The sequence below is a fragment of the Oenanthe melanoleuca genome, chromosome 15 (assembly GCF_029582105.1).
Source record: "Oenanthe melanoleuca isolate GR-GAL-2019-014 chromosome 15, OMel1.0, whole genome shotgun sequence".
Lineage (NCBI taxonomy): Eukaryota > Metazoa > Chordata > Aves > Passeriformes > Muscicapidae > Oenanthe > Oenanthe melanoleuca.
In genome coordinates, this window is record NC_079349.1 from 3,326,741 (window position 1) to 3,352,647 (window position 25,907).

General features: G+C 50.6%; 1 protein-coding gene across 8 annotated transcripts in view; it reads left to right on the forward strand.

The window, feature by feature from the left end:
• CUX2 (cut like homeobox 2) overlaps positions 1–25,907 on the forward strand; it is a 59,999-nt gene that overhangs the window by 25,188 nt on the left and 8,904 nt on the right. For 5 of the 8 annotated variants that reach the window (XM_056504494.1, XM_056504498.1, XM_056504496.1 and 2 more), the window contains exons 2-8: positions 18,056–18,517; positions 22,817–22,957; positions 23,056–23,164; positions 23,879–23,955; positions 24,038–24,104; positions 24,810–24,858; positions 25,432–25,536. In XM_056504494.1, the coding sequence (XP_056360469.1) occupies positions 18,358–18,517; positions 22,817–22,957; positions 23,056–23,164; positions 23,879–23,955; positions 24,038–24,104; positions 24,810–24,858; positions 25,432–25,536 (708 nt within the window). In that variant the 5' untranslated portion in view covers positions 18,056–18,357. Of the gene's footprint in view, positions 1–18,055; positions 18,518–22,816; positions 22,958–23,055; positions 23,169–23,878; positions 23,956–24,037; positions 24,105–24,809; positions 24,859–25,431; positions 25,537–25,907 lie in introns of those variants that run through there. The other 3 variants (XM_056504497.1, XM_056504501.1, XM_056504500.1) reach the window with 3 other exon arrangements.

Consider the following 25,907-nt stretch of genomic DNA (forward strand, 5'->3'; position numbering starts at 1 on the left):
TTTAGGTGGAGTTACTCGTTCGGGGTGCAGCATCCTTTAGTTTGGTTTGCCATCGGGAGCAGGCAGAGAGCTCAGCTTGGCCCCACGGGGCTGGGGGAGGTTGGGGAGAGCAGGATCTGGCCCCACGGGGCTGGGGGAGGTTGGGGAGAGCAGGATCCAGCCCCCAGTTGGAGTATTCCCACAGAAAGCCCCTCCTTGGCCGTGGTGCTCCCCACGGCGCTGCGGGGGCCGGGATGCGTTCCTGCTTTGCAGCCTAATGCGATATCAAAGTCACTAACATGATTATGCTTATATATCATATTAGGGAAAATGAATACTAATTCAATACAAACTACTAATTCAGTAGAACAGAAAATTGCTGAGAGAATAGAAAACTGCTGAGCGTGCCGGAGCTGGGCATGGCTGGGAGGAGAGGAGCTGCCTCACTGTGCTGGAGATATTTCCTGCTGTGGCACAGCTGGCCAGGGTGACACAGAGCATCCCAGCATGTGTCAGTGCCAAAGCTGAGCTGGGGAGTGGCTCTGGAGGTGGCTTTGCCACGGAGCTGGGGAGAGAAACTTTGCTTTCAGTCTGGAAACTTGTGGGAGATGTTAGCTGGGACCTGTGTGAGGAGTGAAGCAGGAGAGCAGGAAAACGGCTCCAGGTGCTGGTGGGAAAGAGGGGTGTAAAGCTGGTGTGGGAGGGTGAACTCCTGATGGAGCTGGTGTTTTATGTTGTTTGCTTTTCCTAATGCATGGATCATGTCTCGTTCCTGGCCTGGTGCTGAGCATGAACCCCCCAAGCTCCAGGGGAACACCCCTGTCTTGGGGACACTGACTGGGGCTTCCCATGGTCCAGCTTTTCCCCCAGTGTCAGCTTTGTGTTCCCACCTCCTCCTCATGACATTTCTGCAGGAATTACATATCAGGCTCTTGGTTTAATTGGCTTCTCCATCAGATTATTAGTGCTTGTACAAGTTTTCAGGCCACGATGTTTCCTGGAGCCCTGTGGCATTCCCAGGTTGTGGCAGCTGCCTTGGATCTCCATCCCTGGCCAGGACACTGGGGAGGGCACCCAAATGTCTCTGATTTACTTCTAAATCAGAAATTTCATTGCAATTTAATGCTTCTGCTGTGGGTCCTGTGCACCATGGGGATAGAGCAGGGTCCTCAGTGCCCAGCCCTTCACATCCTCCCATCCTGCACAGGCACTTCTGGACATGAGCGTGGCTGGTTCTGGAAATTCCAGGTATTTACCCAGTTCAGAGAGAGCTGTAAGTGGGACACACAATGTCTCTGTACTAATATGGTAGGAGAGTCTTATTGTATTAGCAATTTCCCATCAGATCATGTCATATTAGTATTGTATTGTATTAGTATTTGTTTTCGCTAATGTGATGTGAAAGTTGCTAATATGATAAGACTCCTGCATTGTATAGTGAAAACAAATATTAATATGATAGGATGGAAAATAGCTAATAAGAAACTAAGTTGCTAATCTGACGTGATGGATCTCCTAAAGGAATTGGTTGTAGCTTTCCTGTACTTTTCCAGGATCACCTTCAACCCTGCCCGGGGTGGGGGACGGGAAGGCAGCAGCACTGCTGTGTGACACTGGTGGGTTTTAAAGGAGTAAATCCACCTGGAAAACAGGAACACCTCCTTTGGGCTTAAACCCAGGCTTTCATTAGACAGAAAAAAAAAATAACCATGTGTTTATGGGTCTGCTGGAAACCCAAGGATCCTGGGGTAAGCTGATCCCTGGGAAACACAGCAAATACAAATTTAGGGAGCACAGAACCTCTGACAACCCAGGAGGACACCCCAAGCTGCAGTTCCACCACAGTCTAACTCTGACAAGACACAACCACCAGTTTCCTAATTTTATTTTATTTTTTTCCCCAGTCACCGGAGCAAAACATCAATTTCTGACACAGAGAGCCCAGGGTAGGTGAACCAGAGCTAAATAAAAATAAACATTAAACAATTATTGGAATTTAGCTTTATTTAAAAAATCAGCAGGGTTGAGGGAACGAGCCACCTATTAGCAGGGAAAAAAAAGCTATTGGGCTTTTTAACAACATGCTGTTTCTTGGCTGAGGCTGGGATTTGGGCTGTGCACAATCATGTTATTGATTAAAGATGATGTAGCAGCAGCACAATTATATCACAGTTTGTGCTCGCCGCGGTGGTACCGTCGGCCTCTCATTTGTCTGTCGGAGATTGGTTTGTTCATCTTGCCCTTCCTGGTGTTGCTCCTCGCTCTGATGGGTCCCCTGGTGCTGGTGGAGGAGGCTCAGGGAGCTCAGGGATTTGGTGTTGGCTCGGTGGTGAAAATGGTTTTCATTGTTTCTGTGTTTAACGGTAATTCCCGTTTCTGCGCTCTGCCGACCGCAGTGATGCCGAGACAGGGGAGTGTTGGGGTTTTGTGGGAATTGAACTGCCTGGGATGGATCAAGAGCAGCAGCTCTAGTGGGAAGTGTCCCTGCCCATGGCAGTGGGGTTGGAACAAGATGATTTTAGTGTCCCTTCCAAGCCAAACCATTCCCAATCCGCGGTGGCTCTTACCCTGTTTCCCTGAAATCAGGCCAGATCCAGCCCAGCTACTGCTTGGGGGTGCCACAGCAGGCAAAGCCACAGGGAAAGGCTGTTTTAAAGCATTTCCAGAAAATTCTGTGCTGGAAGTAGAGAAGCCAAGGTGAGAGGATGGAAAGGGGCTGCGTGGAGCGAGCGGGTGGCTGGCGGGGAACACGCGCCTTCTGATCGGTCTATAATGCAATCAATTCTGTATATCCCCAGTGAAACAGCAACATTTATTTAACGTCTTTTATAGAGCAGCTGAGTTTTATCACAAATCACATTCCATTTCTATTCTTCTGGGACCCCTTGAAGGCTAAAACGCACTTACTTTCCTCCGAGGAAGTTTACCAATTCCTCAATAAAGCCCCATTTGCGTCCCTATGTAAAATTGACACATTTATTGAATATTAAACATTTGCCTGTTGCCTGTGCACTTCTTTCGACTTTATCTGGTGCCCTTAAAAGTCATTAAGGGAAGGATATATCAAAGTCATAATAGAGGTGTATTTATGGATGGGAAGAGGATGCTGGAATCTGCTGGTGTATCCTGTTCAGTGGCTCCATCCTTGGAGCTGTCCCTTTTTTCTCCACTGTCTCTTGGCAGTAACCACTTGGCTCTGATTCTCCTAAAGGAATTTTTGTGCTCATAATGTTTGGTGTTAGGTGCTGGTCAGGGTCTTGCCAGGTTGCAGCCCAGAGTCAGTCCAGCTAATTAGCAGGAGGTCCAATAAAACAAGTTTTTCTTTTATCACTGTTACTAAGTGCTGTTGTAAATCAATTACAATGTATTCTAGTAATTCTATTTTTCCTTGGCGACCCTGTTTAAAGAAATACTGAGCCATTAACAGTATTTTTCCATGTTTGTTTATGTGTTTATGGGAGAATATTGAGCTGTTGCTGTTTAGTTTGGTGCTCAGTGATGATCTCAGGATCCTGTCCTGTCCCACAAGCCATGCAAGGTCTCTGAATCAATTTATTTGGAGAAAGGTGCAGGTTTTTCAAAGGTTGTAAGGAGGGAATTTTCTTTTCCTTGAAGCATGGATATTCATGCCGATGGTTGTTCTAATTATTAATTGGTGAAGAGGCAGCTGTGTCCTTTGAGTGCATTCCCTGAGTTGTTTTTTGGGGAGGATGTGGGAGCAGTGTGTGGTGACGATCCTGCCTAAACAGACCTCTCAGTCCAATTCTTTGCAGTGAAGGCAGATTATTGGGGCAATTGTCCATATTAGTTTATAAAAGAAATAAATAATGAATGTCACCTGAATGGAGCTCCAGTAAACACAGCTCATCTGGAGTGTATCATAAAAATAATATTCAGCTGCCTCTTCTTGCTGCTGGATGGGAGGACAAGCCCCTTTGCCAGGATCCTGCTGCTGGCACAACCCTCATCCCCCTCAGAAATCCCCAAAAAGCAGCTCCCGGCACAAATAACCTTCCCAGTGCACCGAGAGGCTCTTCTTTATGGGTGAGGGAAAGTGCTTAAAATGCTTAGAGGGAATAAACAGCTTTTAATGAAGTTACATTGCCACATAATGGGTATCATAAAATTGCCTTCATAGTACAGGGTCCCAGGATGGCTTTTATTATCGACTGAGCAGGAATCCTGTCTGTAAAGCTCCGGCAGCTGCAGAGAGGAGAATGCAAAGTCTTCTTAAATTACCTGATTGAAATAACCGGCAAATATTCTGCTCTGCTGCTTTGTTGAAGGCAAAGCTGCCTTTGGGGTGGTCTGTCAGACCTGGTTTGCAGCTTCTGAAGAACACAGGAGTTTCATTGCAGCAAAACAGATGTTCATCTTGTTTCTCTATCGGCTGTTTGATGAGAGATTTATTGCTCTTCTGCTGGGCTGGAGCTCCTCTGCTGTGGAGTCTATTAGGCAGCCCAGGAGCTGGCGGGGAGCCAGGGAAGCAGCGTTTTGATGAAACCCATGAAAAAGCCTGGGCTTGGAAGGCGCCAGTAATAATGCATCGGCTAGACTTGGATCGGGCGATTGATTGCCGTGATTTGATTTATTGATCAATACCCTCAAATTTGGCGTCTGAGAAGCTGAACTAATCTTTAACTGCTGTGAACATCTCTGCCTGGTGGAGAATTAGAGCTGATAAGGAATGTATGAAAGGAATCTGAGCTTATCTTAATCACACAGTGCCCCGGCGCTGCCTGCGCCGAGCGGGAGGGGATGTGTGCAGAACACAATCACCAGGCAGAACAGAGCAGATCTATAAATTGATGGAATTCAAAGCCTCCAGCATCGATTACCATTATAACAAACAGTGGTGCGCTGAATGTCTGATTATTTTTAGACAAAGATTCTGTGCTCTCAGCAGCAATTTTGCTGATGCTGTCACTGTGTCAGATGTCTGTTGTTGATTGCAATTAGATGCGATACAAAAAAAAAAAGAAAAATTTAAAACTATCTCTGCCTATAGTTTTATTTCCACTTATTAAATCTCCTCCTTTGTTTGCCTCCTCCTAATGTCTGCAGCTGGATGAAATATTGCATTACCAGAAGAGATCTCGTATATTCAGTTGGGTATAATCACTTTACAGATCATTGGATTATATCTGATATGGTTCAGATAATCCTGGGGAAATGTGGGACATTTACTCTGCCTTGGTTAAATAAATGCGCCCTGGTTTAGGGTTTTCAATGTGAATCTGCATAACATTTGGGTTTCTGAAATAGGGTCTGCAGCCCTCCCAATGATCCAATTCTATTAAAGCACTAATCAATTCCCTGTGACGTCAATCTGCCTTCCTGCTGGTCCAACGTGGATTTATCCTGTCCTTTTAAAAAGGCTTTTGGAGCTACCACAGCATTGGCTTTAATGGTTTGAGGAATGGTCACTGCCAGCAGTGGTGATGGGGAGCAGGGCACATCAGGTGTCACAGTTTGGTGTTCCAGGATTCTGTGTGCCAGGATCCCCAGAGCATCCATTGGTTTGGTGCTTTCCAGTTTCCCCCCAGTGCTGGTGTGTGGCTGAGTGGCCACATTTGGGACTGATGAATGTTGTGGGAATATCTCTACAGGGAAGTGTGGCTGGGAAAGGAAGGTTTCCAAACAGCTCTTCCTGATGGGGAAAGCTTTTGGGGAACCTTTGTGAACTGCAAAGGGGCTGTGAGTCCATACAGGCATCAGGACTGGGAGTTCCCTGCTGGACCAGGCTGAGTTTGTCCTGCTGGGCGCTGGGCTCTCTCCCTGCATCCCACACTTGATGCTGGTGCAAGATATTTGGAGAATTTCACATTTTAACTTCAACCCCAGGCAGGAGCCGTGGGCTTTGGCAGGTGGCTGCTCAGTGGCCATGGCCCTGGCTCTGACCTGGTGGCCAGAGGAGCAGGAGGTCTCCTCTTGAACGTGACCTCATCTCGCGCAGCCACGCGCGGCTCCGGGGCTTGATGGAAAAACGCAGCGCGGCTGCAGGCGGAGGAGTTATGTGCTGCTGGCAGCTGGTGTTTTCTTTCTTTGGGAAATCTAATATATTGATTAGCTTTCTTCAGAACAGCATCAATAAAGTGTATAATGGCATGGCTGGTGCCTGCGGCGCCTCCTCCCCTGGTCTGAGCCCCCCTGGAGCCGGGAAGGACCTTGGCTGCTCCGTGCCAGGCTCCGCGTCCCGGCGGCTGCTCCTCCCTTTCCTGGCATCCACGGGCCCTGCTCTGCTATAGAACGTGCTTGGCTGGACACCCTGATCCTCTGCAGGGAGCAGCCTTCCTCCACCTCCTCCTCCTCCCATCCTGTGTCTCTGTGTTGCCTCTGCCTCTGGCAGCTTTGGCTCAATCAGCTCCAGCATGGAGGCACTTGGCCAAACCATGGCAAATAGCTCCAGGGTCTGGGTAGCCCATGGGGGATGGTTGGGATGTGCCTGCCCTGGTCATCCCCAGGCAGAGAATGTCATCACTGGAGCCACCATCACCCAAGGGGGGTTGTGTGACTGCTGCTTTTGGGGAATATTGGGTGTCAGGGGAGCTCACTGCTCATTGCCATAGTGGTCATCTCCCCATCTGTATCCTGGCCCATGGATGGTGGCTCCAGCTCTGTGGTCACAGCTGGAGAAGATGGAAGGACCCATTAAAGTGCCTGAGAGGGTTTAGAGGTTGGTTTATTGTTGTTTTTGCGGTTGTTTTTCTTTAAGCTGATTGATTGCAATAATGAATGGGGCTCAGAAATCAGCTGGAGCGGCGGCTCAGGGCCACTGCTGGATTTAAAGTCCTGGTTGGCTTCAAACCCTTTCCACTATTTTAACCTTCGTTGGTAACATACACAGAAAACCAGCAGGATCTTATTTAGGGCCCTCCCAAGCCCAGGTCTGCCCTGGGATGCCAGTGCTGGAAGGAGCTGGTGCTTGCCAAGAGCTGTTTTATGAACTGTTGGTTTATTTATTGTTCTGTGGTTCGCTGGAGAGTGAATCCATCTGGAGCCACGGCCCGTTCCACCACACAATTCCTTGGCATCATGTGCCAGGTGAAGGCAGCACCCTCATCCAGGATTGATCCCACTTATGGATGCTTTTATTTTATTTTAAAGTCTGATCCACTTGTGAAGGGATGGAGGAACATCCTGGTCCCCCAGTGCCCCGGGGTGGAGGTGTCCAGGCTGCATCCCACCAGCCAGGAGCCTGGAAGGGTTTTCTCTGCTTCCCCAGCAACTTGCAATGAGCTCATTTCCAAGAGAGATTTTCAGGGCAAATTGACAGCTGATGACTATGGGAAGATGTTTTCCAAAGGAGAAACAATTTACGATAATTAGAAATTTATAAAATGTCTTTAAACATGGTGGTAATGGGGATAAGAAAACACTTGCTGCAGTGTAATCAGTTATTAGCAGCTGATCATTTATCTCGATGGATAGTTGCTGCTGGTATGGGAGACACGTGATAAAAGGACTCTTGATTAACTAATTTGAATATCTTTTGAGAACAAATTCTGAGTTCTCTTTTTTCTCCATTGTAACGGATCCGTACATCTGCGAGATAAACACGGAATGAATATGGAAATGAATATTATTGTGGGAGTGTAGCCCTCGAACGCTGCTGCTGTCATCCCAGCCCTGGCCTTGGGAAGCTGCCTGGGATGGATCTAACAGGGAAGGAGCCTTAAAGAAGCTGGCTGGGAGGAGCTGAGGCTGTGGGATGCAGGAGAAGCCTGGTGGGGGGTTTGGCAGGATGTGGGGTCTGGAGGGGCAGGACCAGGCTGGGCCCTTCCATCAGCCCCTCTTTGGCCCCTGGAAGGAGCAGGATGGCAAAACTCTGGAGCTGCCTGTGAGCACCAGCAGAACACCAGAGCATGTGATAGCATCCCTTGATAGATGGGTTTTTTAAACACACAGCCTGTTCCTGCCTCCCCGGGAATGGGAATCTGATGCAGGTCTCAAATCTCTGCCCTCAGCGAGATCCCATTACGGCTCCTCTGATAATGCTCTGTAAACCCCGATTCCATTTTAGATGCTGAAGCCTCACTCTCAGCATCTGTGCCCTGGACCATTGGTGGCCCTGGGATGGGCCCTGGGGTGACCAGTGGTGCCCGTGGGGACTGATTCCTGCTCCCTCTGCTGCTCTGCCATTTGCTGTGTGCCCACGGGTGCCAGGGGTTAAAGGTGTGGCTGGAGCAGTTGGGAAAGCACAACAAGCTTGTATTCCTCTTTTCTGGCACAGCAGGCAAAGGGAGGAGGTGGCTGCTGATGGGGTTCAGTGGGATGTGGTCCCAGTCCCTCTTGGTCTCCCTGGCAGCTCCCAGCCCTCCATGCCAGCCGCCCATGACCTCGCTGTGTTCTGGAGCGGCTCCTGCTGCCTGCGAGTTATTCATCGTCCTCAGCCACTAATGGACTCCATTCAACTGCTTCTCCCTCATCCCCCCCTCAGTGTGATTCATGTAGTGGCTGGAAGCAGATTCCTTTTGGCAGCGAGAGCCCCAGATATTTTATATTTACGCATCGTTTTCTTCCCGGGATCTCAATTTTCCCCTTCTCTCATCTCTCCTTTTTTCCTTTCAGCTCCATCCATGCTCAGATGGGGTTGTGGCTCTGCTTCCATCACCCACCATCCCCTCCCCACGTGCTGCTGAGGGTGGGGGTGCTGGATGCATCTCCTCCTGCGGGAATGGGAAGGGGATGCTCGGAGGTGTTGGCACTGCTCCTCCTCAGCTGTATTTACTGCAGCAAGGAGCAAAGTCCACGTAGCTGTGGATGCAGTTTACAGGTAATTAAACTCAGCTTGGTGAGGATTTAAACGTTAATATTGATGCTAAAGTTTTTAATAAAATATAGGGAAAGAGAGAAAGAGGTATTGATTCCTATAGGCTTTTTATTTTTTCTTTCCTCTGGCTTCATTGTCGCAGGGAATGTGTTGATGTGTTGGTGAGCATGAAATCAGGGTGTCCTGTTCTGGCACGGGGGTCCGCAGATGGGACAGATATGAAATTGGAAAAGACTTAGGGAAATGCATTTGGGGTTGATCCATAAGGTGAGGCTGTTCCTGACCCAACCCTCCTGGGCATCCTCTGTGGTTTGGGGACAACATCCATTCCTTGGGAATGGCGCTGAGCCTCCAAGGTTTCTGTGTCAGCTTCTGCATCCCCCGTGCTGCTCTCTGCCGTGGCTGGCTCAGGACACAACCCCTTTGCCCAGGCTCTTGTCTGTGTGTCTGGGCTCATTCCAGCACCATTCCCATCCCCACTGCAGCCTTGGGGGTCCCTGAGATCCCCCAGTCCTGTGGTGCCACCGTGGTCACCCCTCCCCTCCGCAGCCGTTCCTGCGCCGCACCAGAGGCCGTTAAAAAGATGCTGACGGCCGTTTTTCACTCCCTGCTTCTCTGTATACACACAGGACCCGGCTTTATCTGCTTCCTCACCAATATTTTTTTATATAACAGTGAAATATTTATATTGTCCAATAAAAGGCAGTAACTTGCAATCTCGCACAAATTCATCGGAGACCGGGAGCTTCGTTGTCTGAATTTTCCACCCGGCGGTGACCCCTGGTAATTGGCTCCATACATCTTTGGCATCAGGGATTTACATACAGGGAAGGGGGTGATGGATGGCTGGGGTCACCCCCTGCCCTGTGGCCTTGGCTGCTGCCTCCCTGTGCTGGATCTCCTGCCCCACATCCCATCACGGCACAGCCAGGTGGGTTTTGGTGATGCCAGGCAGGAAAGAGCCAAATCCCTCATGATTCAGGCAGCCACAGCTTAAATCTTCATGGTGTGGGGTGCAGGGCTGGTTTCATGGGAGTTTTAAGGTTTTGCTGGGACAAAATGGAGCAAACTGCAGGTCCTGCAGGCCAGGACTGGCTGCTGATCCTGGAGGAGGCGGCTCTTTATATTGCAAACCAAATTTGCCCCAAAAATGCCCATTTGGGGCTGGTTGGGGACGGGATTGAATCGCCAGCAGCTGGAGCTTGGGGCACAGCTGAACCCTGGCAGACACCTCCTGACCTCGACCAGCAGCACCTCAGCCCCCAATTTATCAAAAAGCAATTAATGGCCACCCCCTGCCCAGGTTTTACGGTGTCTGTCTCTTCCCACCGACGGCAGGGCAGTAATTAGAGTCTGTCTAATGAGGTTTCCATAGCGGGACTACATCCTCTCACCATATCTCCCCACCACACAAAGCCTTTGCCACAATTCATGGTGCCAACCTAAATTTTTTCCAGCTGTTTTCACCCTGGTACAAGCTGGATAAGGACCAGGACATCCCCTGGGCTGTGGAATTCACCAGGCAGCACCCAAGAGGTCTCTTCCCACCGCATCCACCCCGTCATTTCGATTCCATTTTATTTTTTTCCTGCATTCCACCGAAATTAAAAAGCCATCTATATCTTAAAAACCTTATTTATGAACACTTAAGCGTAAGTAAGTCATGGTTGGACGGCTTCCCTCCCTGCTGATGGATGGAATCTGGCACCGGGGTGGACCGGGAGGGAAATCTGGCAATACAATATGCTGTGCTTGACTATTTTGACACTCGGAGTGCGATGTTTTTTTTACAGTTACTGATGAGCTTATGGCACTGCTCCTTTTGGAGAAGCGAGGAGGAGGCTGGGGCTGAGAATATTGATTAGCCAGCTCCTGATTATCTCAACAACCCTCTCTGCTTGCCTTTTCTTTTGTGGGGAATACAGAATTCCTTCAATTATTCATGTGACCCCCCTTGTCGATACCGCCAGTGTGACACCGAGCAAAACTGGTCCAGGGGAATTGTATTTCTCAAATTCAAACTCCACCCTCCCTAAACCCCCTTGATTTTATTCCCCCCCATTATTTTTCTTGTTGTTTTTGTCCACCTTTTGTTTTTGTTCTTTTCCAGAAGGAGCTTCTTGGCTTTGGCACTGGCAGGGTGGCAGGGGGAAAGAGCAGAGTCTCATAAACATTTAATTGAACTCAGCTGGGAATTTAGGAAAAAAATGTACCTGAGGTTCAGGAGATTTGCTGTTAGGGAATTAACTCGGCAGGATGGTGGATTTCCCTCCCCAGCAACGAGATTTTTTGGGAGCTGTAGATATGAGTGACTAACAAAAGGGAAGTTAATTGGCCACAAAGGCAAATTTTAGCCTCTAAATTTGAGGTTTGGGGATTCTGGCTCTCACCACCTCTTTTTGGGTGAGCAGAGCTGGGGGAAAGGGTTTTTTTGTGGGGTGCAGCATCCTGCTGGATGCAGTCTCCACCTGGATGCATCCCAGCAACATGGGAGGGAATTTTGGGTTTCGAGGCGTTTATAAAAAGCAAACGTTGAGCGTTGGCACCCAGCTCGCAGCCCAGATGGGGGGAGATGGCTTGTTTGTTAGAAAAAAATGAATTAAAAAAAAGATGAGAAAGAGAGGGGGGGGTGGGAAAGAAAAAAAAAGAGCAACTCTAAAATAGCTTTTCTTGGAGGCTGTGTGGGGAGGGGTGTTTCTACCAGGCTGGCTGGGTGGGAGGGAAAACTGGCAGCGTTAGAGAGAATGCTAAAAGGAGAGCAGGGGGACAGGGACAGGACCTGCCCTGGCCACTCATGGTCCTGGGGATGATCCCAGGCCTTTCCCACCCTGTTGGCTCTTGGGGGGTTTTTCTGGGAGGGGCAGACTGGACAGAGCTTCCAGCCAGGGCAAGGAGCCACCAGCAGTGGGAGGTGCCAGAAGGGGCCAAGATGTGTCTGGGAGGTGCCAAGGTGTGGCCAGGACGTTTTCAGGAGTTGCCACAGCATGAGCAGGAGGCACAGTGGCACAGCCAGGAGGTGCCATGGCCAGGAAATGCCTCAGTGTCACTGGGAAGTGCAGTGGGGTGACCAGGAGGGGCTATGGCACATCCAGGAGATGCCATGGACACCCAGGATCCCCTGGATGAGGTTGCAGTTGGGAAATTGAGGAGAAGCTGAACCACTGGAGTGGGACAACATGGTCCCAGCTCATCATCCTGCCAGGGAATATTTCTCCATCCTGCCCCAGGTGCTCCACACCCACGTGAGCCTTGGCTTTGGTGCCTGATGCTGGTGAGAGTCTCATGGCACTCCAGGACACCTCTTTTCTCCCTGAAAATTTGGTGTTTTCTTCAGGGGCTGCTTCCCCTGCTCCCCTAATGTGCTTGGATGGAAACCCCTGGAGAGCTGCTGGTGTTCTGAGCTCGCCAGCAGCCACACATTAGGATCTGTCATCTGCTGAGCATTACCTGGGTTTAAATCTGTCTCTTTGGAGCTACAGAGCTGCATAGGAAAATATTAAAGTAAACAATAAGTGGATTTACACAAATGTGACTGATTTCCATATTTTTCATCACTTCATTTTATTACTGGGTTTACGGATATGCTCATTTATTTATAGGGCAATCCAGTATTGATTCATTCCGATGCACTGTGCATAAACACATAAAAGAGAGTGATAACAATAGGAATACATTTTCAGTCTTTTAAATACTGCATTTTTTCCAATAGTCTTCATTAGATCCGCTCCAGGAATATGAGCAATGTCCTTTGGGAAGCCTGGGCAGCCCCTCAGCCCAAGTGGCTCTGGATTTATGGGGGTGTCAGGGAGAGCAGGAGGCGATTCCCAGCACAGCAGCAGCAGCTGCTCCCCCAGCTCTGCCACCTTCCTCCCTCCAGGCAGTTTTTCCACAAGAGGTTTTAGGGGATTTTATCCCCAAAGGTGGATTCTGCTCCCTTGGGGTTGGGTTTCTGGGCTGTTTTGGTGCCAGGTGATGCAGGGTGCTGGAGTCAGGCTTGAGGGCTGTTCTTCCCCTTTTCTCCCTCTTTTCCCTTCCCTTTTTCCTTTTCCTTTTCCTTTTTCCCTTCCCTTTCCCCCTTCCCTTCAATCCTCTATTTTCCACTCTTCATCTTTTTCTTGTCTTCTCTCTTTTGTCTCTTTCTGCTTTTTCTTTTTCTCCTTCTTTTCCCCTCTTTGTCTCATGTTCCTCTCTTTTCCCTTTTCCCCCTTTTACCTTTTTCTCCCTTCCCTCTTTATTTCCCTTTCCCCCATTTTTTTCCTCATTTTTCTCTTTTCCCTCTCATTTTTCCTTTTCTTTTCCCTCTTTTTTCCTATTTTTCAAATTTTTGAAAAACCTGCTCTACTCCCATCCCATATATTTCCCCCTCCAACCCCACATTTTCTCTCTCCCCATGAATATTAACCAGGGAGAGCTCCATCACCTGCACCACAGGAAGGAACCCATAAGCTCGGGGTGATGGATGGCAAACATTCCCCCTCTGCTCCTTCCCCTAAATGGGAAGGAAAAAAGGGGAAAAAATATAATTTACAAATATTACCCTGGAGGGGTGTGGATGGGCTTTTCTCTCTCCTATTCCTTCTGAAACATTTTGGCTCTTTCATAATTTTTTTCCTCGAGGAAGGAGTAGCAGGACCAGGAGAAGAAATTATAAACACAGAGGATAAACCCAGCTTTTATTTTTTCCCCCCTCTTCAACTAAAGGGCAGCTCCTTTCTCTCCCCAAAAGCAGTTTAATGGCAACAGCTTGAGAGGGACAAAGTTTGAATATCCTTGTGGCAGAGAAAAGAGCAGAGCGAAAGCCCTGCTAATTACAAAAGTTGCTTTATGAAAGATAATTCAAAGCAATAATTTAGCAAACATAATCAAGTAGCACAGATGGGGATTTTGATGAATAGTTTGCAACATGCAATTAGCAGCTCTTGCAGTTACATATCATTAACCCTCAGAGCACAAAAATTATTTTCTCATTATTAGATGAAAAGGTAAAATTAAGCTGACTAGACAGTAAAGGAACAAACTACAATTAATTACCTTCATTTATTACAGTCATTATTTTAAACTTATTTTTTTTTCACTCTGATAGATAGATGAAAACATCTAAATTAAAAGTTTTGTTCTGCTAAGTGGGAGGTGAAACTTTGTGATGCTCGGGGTGTGGGGCCAGCCTGGCTCCATCCCAGATCCATCCCAAATCTGGGGACCAGTGGGAACCCCCCCAAAATTCCTGCCAGGGATGCAGATCCTGAGCATCCCTGCCTGTATCCCACACCAACCTGGACCACTGCTGTCATCCACACAGGGAATTTTGCCCGTTTTATGCAGGAAAATATTTTCCCACAAGCATAACTTTCCATGAAAATATTATTTTTTTGTGGAAAATAATTATGGAGGGCTTGGAGAAATCCAGCCTTGCTGGGAATTAACCTGCCCAGGTGGCACCTTCTCCTGGTGATGGTCAGAAATCAGCCTGTTCCTCATTGGGTTGGATGCTGAAAACTTTGATTTCAGGATTTGTGCTGGTGGCAGATGGTTCAGAGCTGCCAACTGTCAGCAAAAGCACTAAAAAAATAAATTCAGGGAAAAAGATTGGAGGGAAAAAAAAAAAAAAAAAAAAAAAAAACAGAAAAAAAAAAAATAAGAAGGAAAGAACCAGCTCAAACAGTCAGTGAAAAAACATGGATTAAATTATGGTGGGGAGAGGGGGTAAGCTTGAAATATTTTTTCTGTTGCTGATGTGGGGGCTCAGCCCAAGAAATCCTGAGGGCCACAGGAAGGAAAGAGCTTGGGCACCTTCTCCTGAGCCAGCAGGGTTGGGATGATGTGGGAAAAAAAGGGGGGGGAAAAAATAACCCAATGAACTGAGTGTTCTCTGTCTCTGCTCTCAAGAACTTTGCCAAAACATCGTTGAACTTGTCAGGCAATATTACAACAAAATTAAGAACCAGCAGCAATTTTCTCTCATTCGGGATCCCGTGCTTTATAAAGTAAATTATTAATGCTCTTTTTTTCTCTGTTAAGCAGTTATTTGCAGCAGTCTTGGTGTATTTCTCATTAGAAATAACATCATCTAAAGAACTTATATTGATTCTTCTTCCCCCTCCCCCTTTTTTTTTTTTTTAATCTCTGAATCATGGACGTGAACAACATATTTCTGTGATGTTCCCTTTAACTAGAATTCTCAAGCTTTATTTTTATATTATTGATCTTTTTGACACGAATTGCTTTTTGGCCTTGTGAAAATCTTGGGAGCTGCTCCTGCCTGTGGAGGAATGGAGGGGGGGGGGGGCTGTGGGTTCTGGGTGGGTGTGATGGGTTTGGGTGGGGGTGCAGTGGGTTTGAGGGGGGGTGTGATGGGCCTGGGTGTGTTTGATGGGTCTGTGGATGTGTGTGAGGGGTTTGTGATGGATCTGTGGGGGTGTGGGATGCACAATGGCTCTGTGCACTCGTCTGGTGGATTTAAGGAGTTTTTTGTGTGGTTCCTCATGGTGGTCCAGCCCCATCACCCAGAGCTCTCCCAGGACAGCGGCTCCTTCCCAGTCTCCCCCTCCTTGCCACCCTCTCTCTCTCCCCAATTTCTTTACACATCAGCAAAAAAAAAAAAAAAAAACAAAAACAAAAACCACCCAAGGAAAACAGCGAAGGCTTGAATTAATTTTTTTTCATCATTTTTCTCCAACATTTGGGGTCTCTGCTGCCGCTTTCCCCCCGCCCCCCCCCAACAACAGCTGTTCCTCGACGCTGAAAAAGAGCTCATTTGTGGTTTACAGCCACCAGTATTTAGATGGAAATAACCCAGTACTTATCTTGCACTTGATCTGGTGGATGTAAGAATAAACTCGGCGCCGGTGGGATGCAAATCCCGCGCCTCTGGAGCGGGGACGCTCCGGCGCTCCGGGAGGAGCACCGCCTGCGCCGGGGGAGTTTTACCATTTTGTCAGTCAATTATAATAATATTTCTGCTTCCAAATGTTTAAAAAGTTGGCTTCCGAAGGTATAATCATGGCACAGAGGCCAGCCTGACAATAGTAATTAATTAGGCTATTAGGCATTCTGCAGTGATAATTGCTTTGCTGGAAAGTCACCAGCCATGAAAAGGACCCGGCGCGTAAATGTAATTTATCAGACGGCGGCGATCCCGTCCCACCTTGAGCCCACGGATGCTGCTGAGGGAGATGGAGGGGGGGAAAAATGGGAATTAGGAGTACCTGGGTGTTTAGTGCAGAGGCAGAGCTCGCTCAGGGTTTGTGTTGCTGGCGGGCATGGTGGTGATGGGGAGAAGGGGATCCCCATCCTCTCCTCTTTTTGACATGTTGTTTTCTTGGATGTGGATGCAGGGTTTGGTTCTGCTTCAGGAAAGTGAGAATTTAGGTGCTTTAGTTATAAGATCTTGGTTTTAAGGCTGATGTGGGCTTTTCCCAGGTGTATTCAGCTCTGTGTGAGGAATTGCAGCAGTTTCAATGCTGGGTGAGCCATCCCTGTGCGGGACTCGGAGCTGCTCCAGCAGGAATCTCCCCTGACATTTGAGTAAATTATCCCCCATCCAGAAAAGATCACTGGAAATGTTAAATATCTGTTTTTCTACTGACATTTCCTAGAAGTTTAGTGGGACTCTGGAAGAGCCAATGAGTGCCTGGCTCACCATCCTGCCCACATTGGTGATGGCCTGGAACCAACATGGGCTGGAATGTGCTGGAGCCCAGCTCAGGGGATGCTGCAGGGTCCTTCCCTCCCCACAGCTGGGGTGCTCAGACCTCCACAGGGATTGCTGAGGAGAGGAAAAGGTTCCTCTTGTCTCTCCCATGTGACATGAGGAATGAAATGCAGTGCAAACAGCTTGATTTGGAGCCTGGGCCAGCTCTTTGCCCCTGGCACAGGTTAGGGGTGCACAGGGTGATGGAGAGGGAATGGAGAACATTCAGGCTGGATCTTTGCTCTGCACCCTTTGGTTGATGCCAGCTCAGGGGAGATGAAGCTCTTCAGAGCAGCTGGGGCAGGTCCAGGCATCCCCATGGCCCCATGTCTGCTCCTGCTCCCTTCCTGTGCACTCCAAAGGGTTTGGGAATGGGGAGGCCACACGGGGCTGATGCCACGAGCAGCCCAGCACTGCTGTGACCCCACATCCCTACAGATCCCCCATCAGGGCTCACCCCCCTGCCAGATCCAGCAGGCACAGCCTGTCCTGCTCCAGCACACGGGCACTGCTGGCTCCTGGCTGCCTCCTCCCTCCTTTCCCCTCTTCACTATTATTATTTTAAAGCACCCTGAAGCCAAGCATTTTTGCAGAACGCTGAAGAAAAGCCCCCAAATTCCTCCTCTGCTGGAACCGTGGTGCTGAGAAAGTAGGTTTGTGTACGAGCTGCTATAAAAAGCCCAGCTTATACAATTTTAACAATAGAAAAATGATCTTTGTGCTCCAGTGCCTGCGAGCTCTGGAGGAGAAGGCAGCTTGCTCAGGTGGCTGCTGGATTACAAATGAGCCGTTTGCTTCAGGTTGGAATGACAAGCAATGGCAATCCAGGCTGGTGGGGTGAGCCAGGAGCTCTGCTGGCACAGAGCAGGGAAAAATGTTCTGGTGTGGGAGCTGCCACTGGACTGAGGCCCAACGTTCAGGTTTTGTTTCATAATTAGCCCATCCGTGGCTTAAGAGCAATTTAATTTATTATTTCCCTGTCACAACAGTGTGTCTGCTGGGTGGGCACCTCTTCCTCCATCACCTGCTGGTGTGAGTGCCCAGTTTGGCTGCAGCTGGGAATGGGTCACTTCCATCCCTGATGCCTGTGCCCTCGTGTCCCATCCATGGTCTTGGTAGACGTGGATGTGAGAGGTAACCAAGGGGACCTGGTGGGCAGCAGCCCCTGCCCCGAGGTGTCATTGCCTTGAAAAATTAAAGGCAGTAAATGATTCATGCTCATAAATATTGGATGGGAACACGCAGCAGATGAATGTTGTTGGGTTATTGGGATGTGGCTGGTGTGAGTGTCACCAGCACCCTGGCACCCCAATGGCCAAGGGGGACAGGGACAGGAGGACGTGTCCCAGTCCTGGTGTGAGCATCACCTCCACCCCCAGCACCGTGCTGGGAGGATGGCTGGGGAAGGCCCAGCAGGCAAAACAACGGGCAGGCTTCTTTATTTCTTATTTAAGCGCTGACATTAAATTATAATTTTCATTTACTCAGAGCACATCAATGATTCAGGGCGACGTGACACGGCAGCGGCACGAGGAGTTTCGCCATGCCGGGGACACCGACCCCGCTGGCTCCCTCCCAGCCCATCCCTGAGCCCTTTATCCCTCTCCCTGCAGGTGCCTGCACTTAGTAAGAGAAGCAAGGAGGCTGAGAAGGTTTTCCTGAGCGTTCACAAGCGGCTGCTCCAAGCTCCAGGTGAGCAGCGCGGTGGCGACCTGGCTGCCTAACGAGCGGTGTGCCGGTGCCCAGAGGAGCCAGCGAGGACTGCAGCACCACCCCTGGCACGGCTGGCACCATCCCTGGCACAACTGGCATCATCCCTGGCACGGCTGGCACCACCCCTGGCACGGCTGGCACCACCCCTGGCACAGCTGGCACCGTCCCCGGCACGGCTGGCGTCGCCGAGCGCGGCCGGCGCATGGTGCTCTGGAGATCCCAGCCGAAGAGAGGAGAGGGAGCAGCTTTTGCCATCGCTGTGTTTCAGCCCCTGAGCCAAATGCATCTTGACATCAGGAAAGGAATACATTTGCTCAGCCCGTGTAGTAACACCGCGGCTATTCCCACTTGTCTGTTTGACGGTAAGTTGACCGAGCCACGGGCACATCCTCCCTCTGTCACCCTGTGCCATCCTGGGATGGGGAAACTGAGCCCTGAGGTTTGTGTTGGCAGAGGTGAGGGGCTGGGAGGCCCCTCCTGCTGCTCCCCACTTTGGGGGGGTTCATGTGCACCAGGCACGTCGGGGACTGAGAGCTGCGAACGGCGCGGAAAGGCTCCTGCAGGGCCACTAATTCATTTTCCAGACATTTAGGAATAACAAAATGTTTTAATGATTTCTTAGGGGAATTAGGGAGACATATTTTTGTCCTCATTAAATTTTCTCCTGTGCTACGAGAACCAAATGTCAGCTTGGTTTCCAGAACCCAGTTATCTTCCCTCCCCACCTCCCCGCCGGCTCCTCCCGCCCGCACGTGGATGCACACCCCAAAAACTGCTGTCCTGTGCTCTCTGCACTCCTCCTGCTCTTCTCCTCTCTCTGCTTTCCACAACATCACCTCTTGCTCCTCTCCTGCTCCCCAAATCCTCCCTCCAGTGGTTCATCCCCGTCTGTTCCATGTCCACACGTCTCTCGACAGGCGAACTCTTTGTGGAGCACTTTCCAAGCGCCACATAAGTCCTGATTCGACATTTTTTGCTTTGAATGGCTGCTGTCAACACAAATCTCTGGCAGAGACTGTAACAGAGCCTGATTGCTCAGCAAGTATTTTGATAAGTGAGCTGGCTGTGTGTCTGTAATTACGGGAGAAAACCGTAAATCTTTTGGATATTGTTCACACAGATGTGGCGTGAAGGGAAGGGGGAGAAGCAGTAAAATGTGTTAAAAGCATAATTAATGTCATTGTTGTTGGGGATGATTTGATTTAAGGCTGACTTTGACTCGTGGAGGGATTCTTAGGGCGCTGGTGGATGTGTTTGAGCAGGTTGGGATGGCAGAGGAGAGGTGACAACACTGTGGAGGTGCTGTGGGTGTCCCATGGGTGCACCAGGGTGACCTGTGCTCCTCCTGGAGCCAGGCAGCAGCAGCATGGAATGTGGGCTGGGTAGAATGACCCTGGCACCAGGATTAGCTGGTGATGCTGTTAGTGAGCATCCAAGAGAGGGCATGGACATGGGGAACGGTCTGGAGGAGGAGGAGACGTGAGGAGCAGCTGGGGGCACTTGGTTTGTTCAGCTTGGAGAAGAGGAGACTGAGGGGAGCCCTCATCCCAATCCAAAGCATCCTCAGGAGGGGCAGTGCAGGGGCAGCTCCAATGTGAGTAGGGACAGGACCCAGGAAACAGCTGGAGCTGTGTCAGAGAGGTTTAGGTTGGATATCAGGGAAAGATTCCTCTCCACAGGGTGCTGGGCACTGCCCAGGCTCCCCAGGGAATGGTCAAGGCTGCCAGAACTCCAGGAACATTTGGACAGGGCTCTCAGGGATGCACAGGGTGGGATTGTTGGGGTGTCTGTGCAGGACTCCTGGATCCTTGTGCTCCCTCCCAGCTCAGGACATTTCATGACTCTGATCCTGCTGCAGGTGCCACCAAAGGATGGCCAACGACGCCAGCTAGTGGTGGCACTACACACGTATTTATTGAATTAATTACTGTGTATAAACTGCACGGGGTGGGTGAGGTGTGGGGTGATAGATCAGAGTGCCAGGGCAGGGCTCTCTGTGCCCACCAGAGCGTGTGATACCCTCAGGTCCTGTTTAGCCACACGTGTCCCTTGTGTCACCCGTCACCCACCTGTGCTGCTGGCCAGTGTCAGCTCTAACCTGTCCCAGTGATCATGGACTACCCCCCAATATCTCACATGTGGTGGCAGAGCCAGCCCCACAGCCAGGGGTGGCGTTTCCCAGTGGATGGGCAGTGTGGCATTAGCCCAGTGTAGTTATTCCAGCTGGGAATTTGGCATCTGTGCTGTCCTGGCTGTTGCAGAGGTTTGCTCTTCCCTTTCCCAAATCTCTGCTCCCACCATTTCATCCCAGGCTGGCAGCTCCAAACAGGGAACAGCACCCCAGCTGTATCTCACCAGCAGGGCTGCAGCTCATGGGAAGGAAAATGCTGATCTGAGGAAAATCCCTGGTGCTTTATCACTCAGACCCATTTTCCCCATATTATTTCTCATCTTGGAGGCAGGAGGAGTTGCTGGTGTGGATGGAACAGGGCCTGTCCCAGCGTTTATCTGCATGGAGGCAGCTCACAGGCTGGCACAGAGCCTCCTGCCAACACCCCCAGGGCTGGGGAGCACAGGGGGGACCCCAGCAGCCCCCAGAGTGCAGGGTTTAATTATCCATGTCCTTATCTCCACTCATGTACTCACAGGGGTTATTAATGGCTGGTTGTGGCTGTGCTGCATCACTGCCATCCCCACCTTTGGGTGGGGAACCAGCCTGTGGGATGTGGGATGCTGAGCTGAGGCATTCCAGGAGCTGAAGGATGCCATGAGCATCCCAGGGGGGTCCCAGCTGGAGCCAGGTCCTTGTTTCAGTGCCAAAGCCAGCAGCATTCAGATCCTCATGGCCAGAATCCCAGCACAAAGCTCTTGTTCATCCACTCATGGGGTCTTTGTGATGTCCAGCAGAAAGAAGGGATAAGGCTCCCTGTGCAGGAGGATGCTCCAGGGGCTTTTGGCCTGGCAGTCACTAATCCTGGGGGATGCAGTAGGGTGTGATGCTGTGGGCAGCAGCAGGGCACTGCAAATCCAATTTGGAGGAGCACATGTCTTGGCATTTCTTAATTGCAAGGAGCATCCTTGTGGGCATGGACCAAATCTTGAATCTTTTGGGCAGGTTCACCCCAAAATCATCGAGTGCTGTGTTTGCCCTCTAATCCCATGACATGGGCTCCTTCATCCCACACCACTTCCACTGAGCCAGGGACTTAGCAGAGCTGCTCTGTGTCCTGTTCTGAGTGGAGGCAGGCAGTTGTTGGAATTTTTTTCTATCACCATTATTATCTTTTACCCTTGGATGCCTGCCACGTGTCTGTGCCGTACAGTAGCATGCCCAACTCCATCCCACTTCCCTGTTTGCCTAACTTTTTGACCCTGGGGAATTCAAATCTATTTTCTTTCCTCTTCTTTTCCACGAAAAAAAACCTCAACAAAAGAAAAAAAAACAAACCCCAAACCTGTATTAACCTGGCTCAATAGGAGGCATTTTCTTGAACTTATTAAAAAATCCAGACTTGTAAATTAATTTGTTCATGTTGTACAATGGCAGTGCAGATGGACTCATTAGCATGCACACAACAAATAATTATAGATGAATTTTTAGCTGGCCTGCTTAATGGGCTTGCTGGGTTAATTATGTCAATGTATAATTACATCAGCCCTGGGAGACATAATGGCACACCCCGCTGAGCAGACACTAGCTAATGATGGTGTAATGCTGACAGAGGGAAGACGGACGGCTCCGTTTGCACCTGCTTACCTCGGCACGAACCTCCATTGTCTGTGCCCAAACCAGCCCCGCCCGAGCCCCCGGGAGGGGCTGCCCCCTGCCCGTCCCTCCGTGCCTGGGGGCTGGCAGTGAAAGGCAGGATGCCAGGGGTGTTCCCGTGGCTCCTGGAATGGCAGGGCTCAGGATATCCCCACAGCTCCTGGAAAGGCAGGATGTCCCCATGGCACTTGGAATGGCAGGGTTCAGGATGTCTCCGTGGCTTCTAGAAAGGCAGGACTCAGGACATCCCCATGGCACCTGGAATGGCAGGATTCAGGATATCCCCTGCTGGAAAAGCAGGATTTGGTGTGTCCCCATGGCTCCTGGAGAGGCGGGACTTTGAGGGTGTCCCCGTGGCACCTGGAATGGCAGGAATTGGGGGTGTCCCCGTGGCTGCTGGAAAAGCAGGACTTGGAGGTGTCTCCACAGATCCTAGAAAGGCAGGGCTTGGGGATGTTCCCACAGCTCCTGGAATGGCAGGATTCAAGATATTCCTACAACTCCTAGAAAGGCAGAGTATCCCCATGGCTGCTAGAAAGGCAGAACTCAGGATGTCCCCATGACTCCTGGAATGGCAGGATGTCCCCATGGCACCTGGAATGGCAATATTCAGGATATCGTCACAGCTGCTAGAAAGGCAGGATGTCCCACGGCTCCTAGAAAGGCAGGACTGAGGATATCCCCACAACTCCTAGAAAGGCAGGATGTGGGAATGTCCTCATGGCTCCTGGAAAGCAGGACTCAGGATATCCCTCGGCTCCTGCAATGGCAGGATGTGGGATATCCCCACGGCGGGATCTGGCGTGTCCCCACGGCTTTGGGAATGTCACGGGGAGGTGGCAGGGGGCCCGTGCAGAGCCATCCCCGCCTCTCACCGCCCACCCCGGCCCCGCAGACCCCGCTCCTGTGCTGGAGGCTGCCCGGAGCCTGGAGGATCGGCTGCAGCAGCTCCAGCGCCTGGAGCCCGAGCCGCCGCCGCCGCTGAAGGAGCTCAGCCGGCCCTGGAAGAGGCACCCGGAGCTCGCCAGCACCAAAGGTACCGACCCGCAGGGGAAGGGTGGCATCCCTGGGAGCTGCCCCCTGGCCACACAGCTGCTGTCCCCTCCGCAGCCGTGTGACTGTGTCCCCCCGCAGAGCGCAGGGAGGGGAGATCGCCGGCAGCAGAGCCCCCGCTCCCCGGCACCGACGGCAAAGCGCCGGGCACAGAGAGCTCGCTGCTCAGAAATGAGGCAGACAAGCAGAAGTACGTGAGTGCCGGGATTTGGGGTGGTTTTGGGGCTCTGTCCCTGCTCCTGTCTGTCCGTCCCCGTTCTCCTTCCCTTTGGGAGTGGTCGCGTCCTTCTCAGAAACCTGGCACCGTCTCAGACTCTCCCAGTGTCCGTCTGTCTGTCCATCCCCAGTCCCAGGTGGTTTTGGGGCACAGCCAGCCCAGGTTCCTCCTGTTGTCCCCTTGTGCAATGTCCCTGGCTTTGCTCAGACTAATGGATTGAATCCAGGGCGCTGATGAACCTCATTAGATGACCTTTTAATTTGGAGGCTCCCGGCCTCCTCGGTGCCTTCATTGTTATTCCTTAACACGCTGCTCCGGGAAACAAATGAAGAATCTTTAGACCCTAAATTGCAGATCTCTGCGAGTAAGTTCCTGGCAAGTGCAGGCTATAAATAATGCAGAATAACTTTTCCCTGATTGCTTCCCCCTCCTCCATTTAATTACAGGTGGGGGTGGGCTGCCATCCCCCCCTCATTAGGGTTTCAGCCTCTGGGATCAGGGAGCATTTTCAACCCAAAGTGATTTTTTTTTTTACACTTGAGGCAATAAACCCCTTAACACTGTGGGCCTGAGCACACGCTGGTATCCACTGGTGGGTCTTTCCTGGCTTCAGTGAGTGATGGGGTGGAGGAGGGGATGCTGTGAGGGGTCTCTGTGTGATTTTGGGTACATCCCTGTCTCTTGCAGGGGCCTGCAGGAAGCTCAGGTCACCTTGGCCGCTCGGCTGGGGGAGGCAGAGGAGAAGATCAAAGTGCTCCACGCAGGTAGAGGGGCTGGGACAGGGGCTGCTGACCCTGGGGGGCCAAGCCCCCACCCCACAGCTCACCCTCCTCTTCATCTTGCCAGCGCTGAAGGCCACCCAGACGGAGCTGCTGGAGCTGCGCTGCAAGTACGACGAGGAAGCAGCGTCCAAGTAAGCTCCCAGCAGGGCTGGGTCCTGCTCAAAGCTGGGCTTGGAGCCACTTTTGGCAGCACTGGGACATCTCCGTGGTGTTCCTTGAGGAGCTGAGATCCTTCAAGCCACTGAAGGAACATCCTGAGTCCTGGTATCACCAAAACTGTGGGAAAAACAGAAATTCTCCAACATCTTTTAAAGGCACTACTTTTTTCTGTCCAGGATGTGCAACAGAAATTATTTCATCCATGCAGACCTGGGCTGTGCAGTGAAAAATTCAATCACACATGGTTCTTTATCAGACCTTTCACATATTTATGCCTAAAAACCCCACAGTAATTCACATTCAAATGACACAATTCCTATTATTCGATCTATTAATCCCTTTACCTTCGATGCTAATTAGGTCATCATCCTTTGGTTCTCTTGCTGATCTTTTCCTAGACCAGGTGTCTCCACCCACCAGGGGGGAAATGTTTGTTAATGTTTTCTTATCTCCTGTTTATCTCCTGGCTACTCCCAGTTCTTCCCCAGTGAACAGAATCTTTTGAAGGGAAACTTCAATTCCCCTCCCCCTGGGCAAAGGCAAACAAGCCTCTGACTAAAGATACAAAAAAATTTTGAGAGTTGTACCATTTCCAACAGCAGGATCCTTATCCCTAAACCTCCTGCCCGTGTTCTGGGCTGTGTCTGTGCCTCCACACCTCTTGTTTTCTGTCACAGGGCAGATGAAGTCGCCATGATCATGACCAACCTTGAGAAAGCCAACCAGGTGAGCCAGGAGCTGACTTTGCAGGAGCTGGTGGGCTGCATGCACCCCGAGTATCTGTGGGACCTGGATGTCTGTCCCCAAAACTGATAAGGGATTGACAGGCACCATTTGGCTGCTGGAGCTGGCACTTGTCACCTCCAGCCTCTCAGGGGTGTTTTAGGGCACAACCCACACTGTTCATGTGTTAGATTCCAGTGTAATCCCTCTTGGTCCTGTCCATTCCCCTTAATTAGTTTTATTTAATTCTGAAAATGTAGATACCAATAAATGCATGTGGATAATAAAAGAGATCTAAAGAACAATTTGTATAAATAAAACCATCCTTTTGGGTGGAAAAAAACCTGTTATCCTGGAGATGGTCTGCAGCCAGTGCCCAAGGATTAGGATCAGGAACTGTTTTAGGATGTGGGGAGCTTAAGTATGTGGGGGGAGCTTAAATGCCTAGGCTGGGCTTATGATGCTGGAGGTGGGAATGGGATGCTCAGGAGAGGCACAGCCTGGGGCAGATGCTGGACCCTGTGTGGGTGGATGAGCTGCAGTGCCTGGGCTGATTCCTGCTGTGTTCTCTTGCAGCGGGCGGAGGCGGCGCAGAGGGAAGTGGAGAGTTTGCGGGAGCAGCTGGCGGCTGTCAACAGCTCCCTGCGCCTGGCCTGCTGCTCCCCGACGGGCAGCACGGGGGTGAGGGCATCCCCGGGGCCAGGAGCACCTCTCAGAGCAGGGAGCATCCTTTGGGGCCAGAACAGCCCTGGGGCAGGAGCATCCTTTGGGGCCAGGAACAGCCCTGGGCTAGAAGCATCCTTTGGGGCCAGGAGCACCCCCAGGGCCAGGAGCATCCTTTGGGGCCATCAGCACCCCACTGCAGCTGGCAGCATCTCTCACAGCCACAGCATCCCATTGCACTTGGGAGCATCCCACTGATGCAGGAGCACCTTTTTGTGCACCGTATTGGGTTGCCCCAAAATGCCAAGCCCAAATTTCCCAAGCAGTGTTTCCACCCTGAAGGAATGGCACTGGCTGTATCCTTCAGCCTCCCATGGAAAAGGGGACAT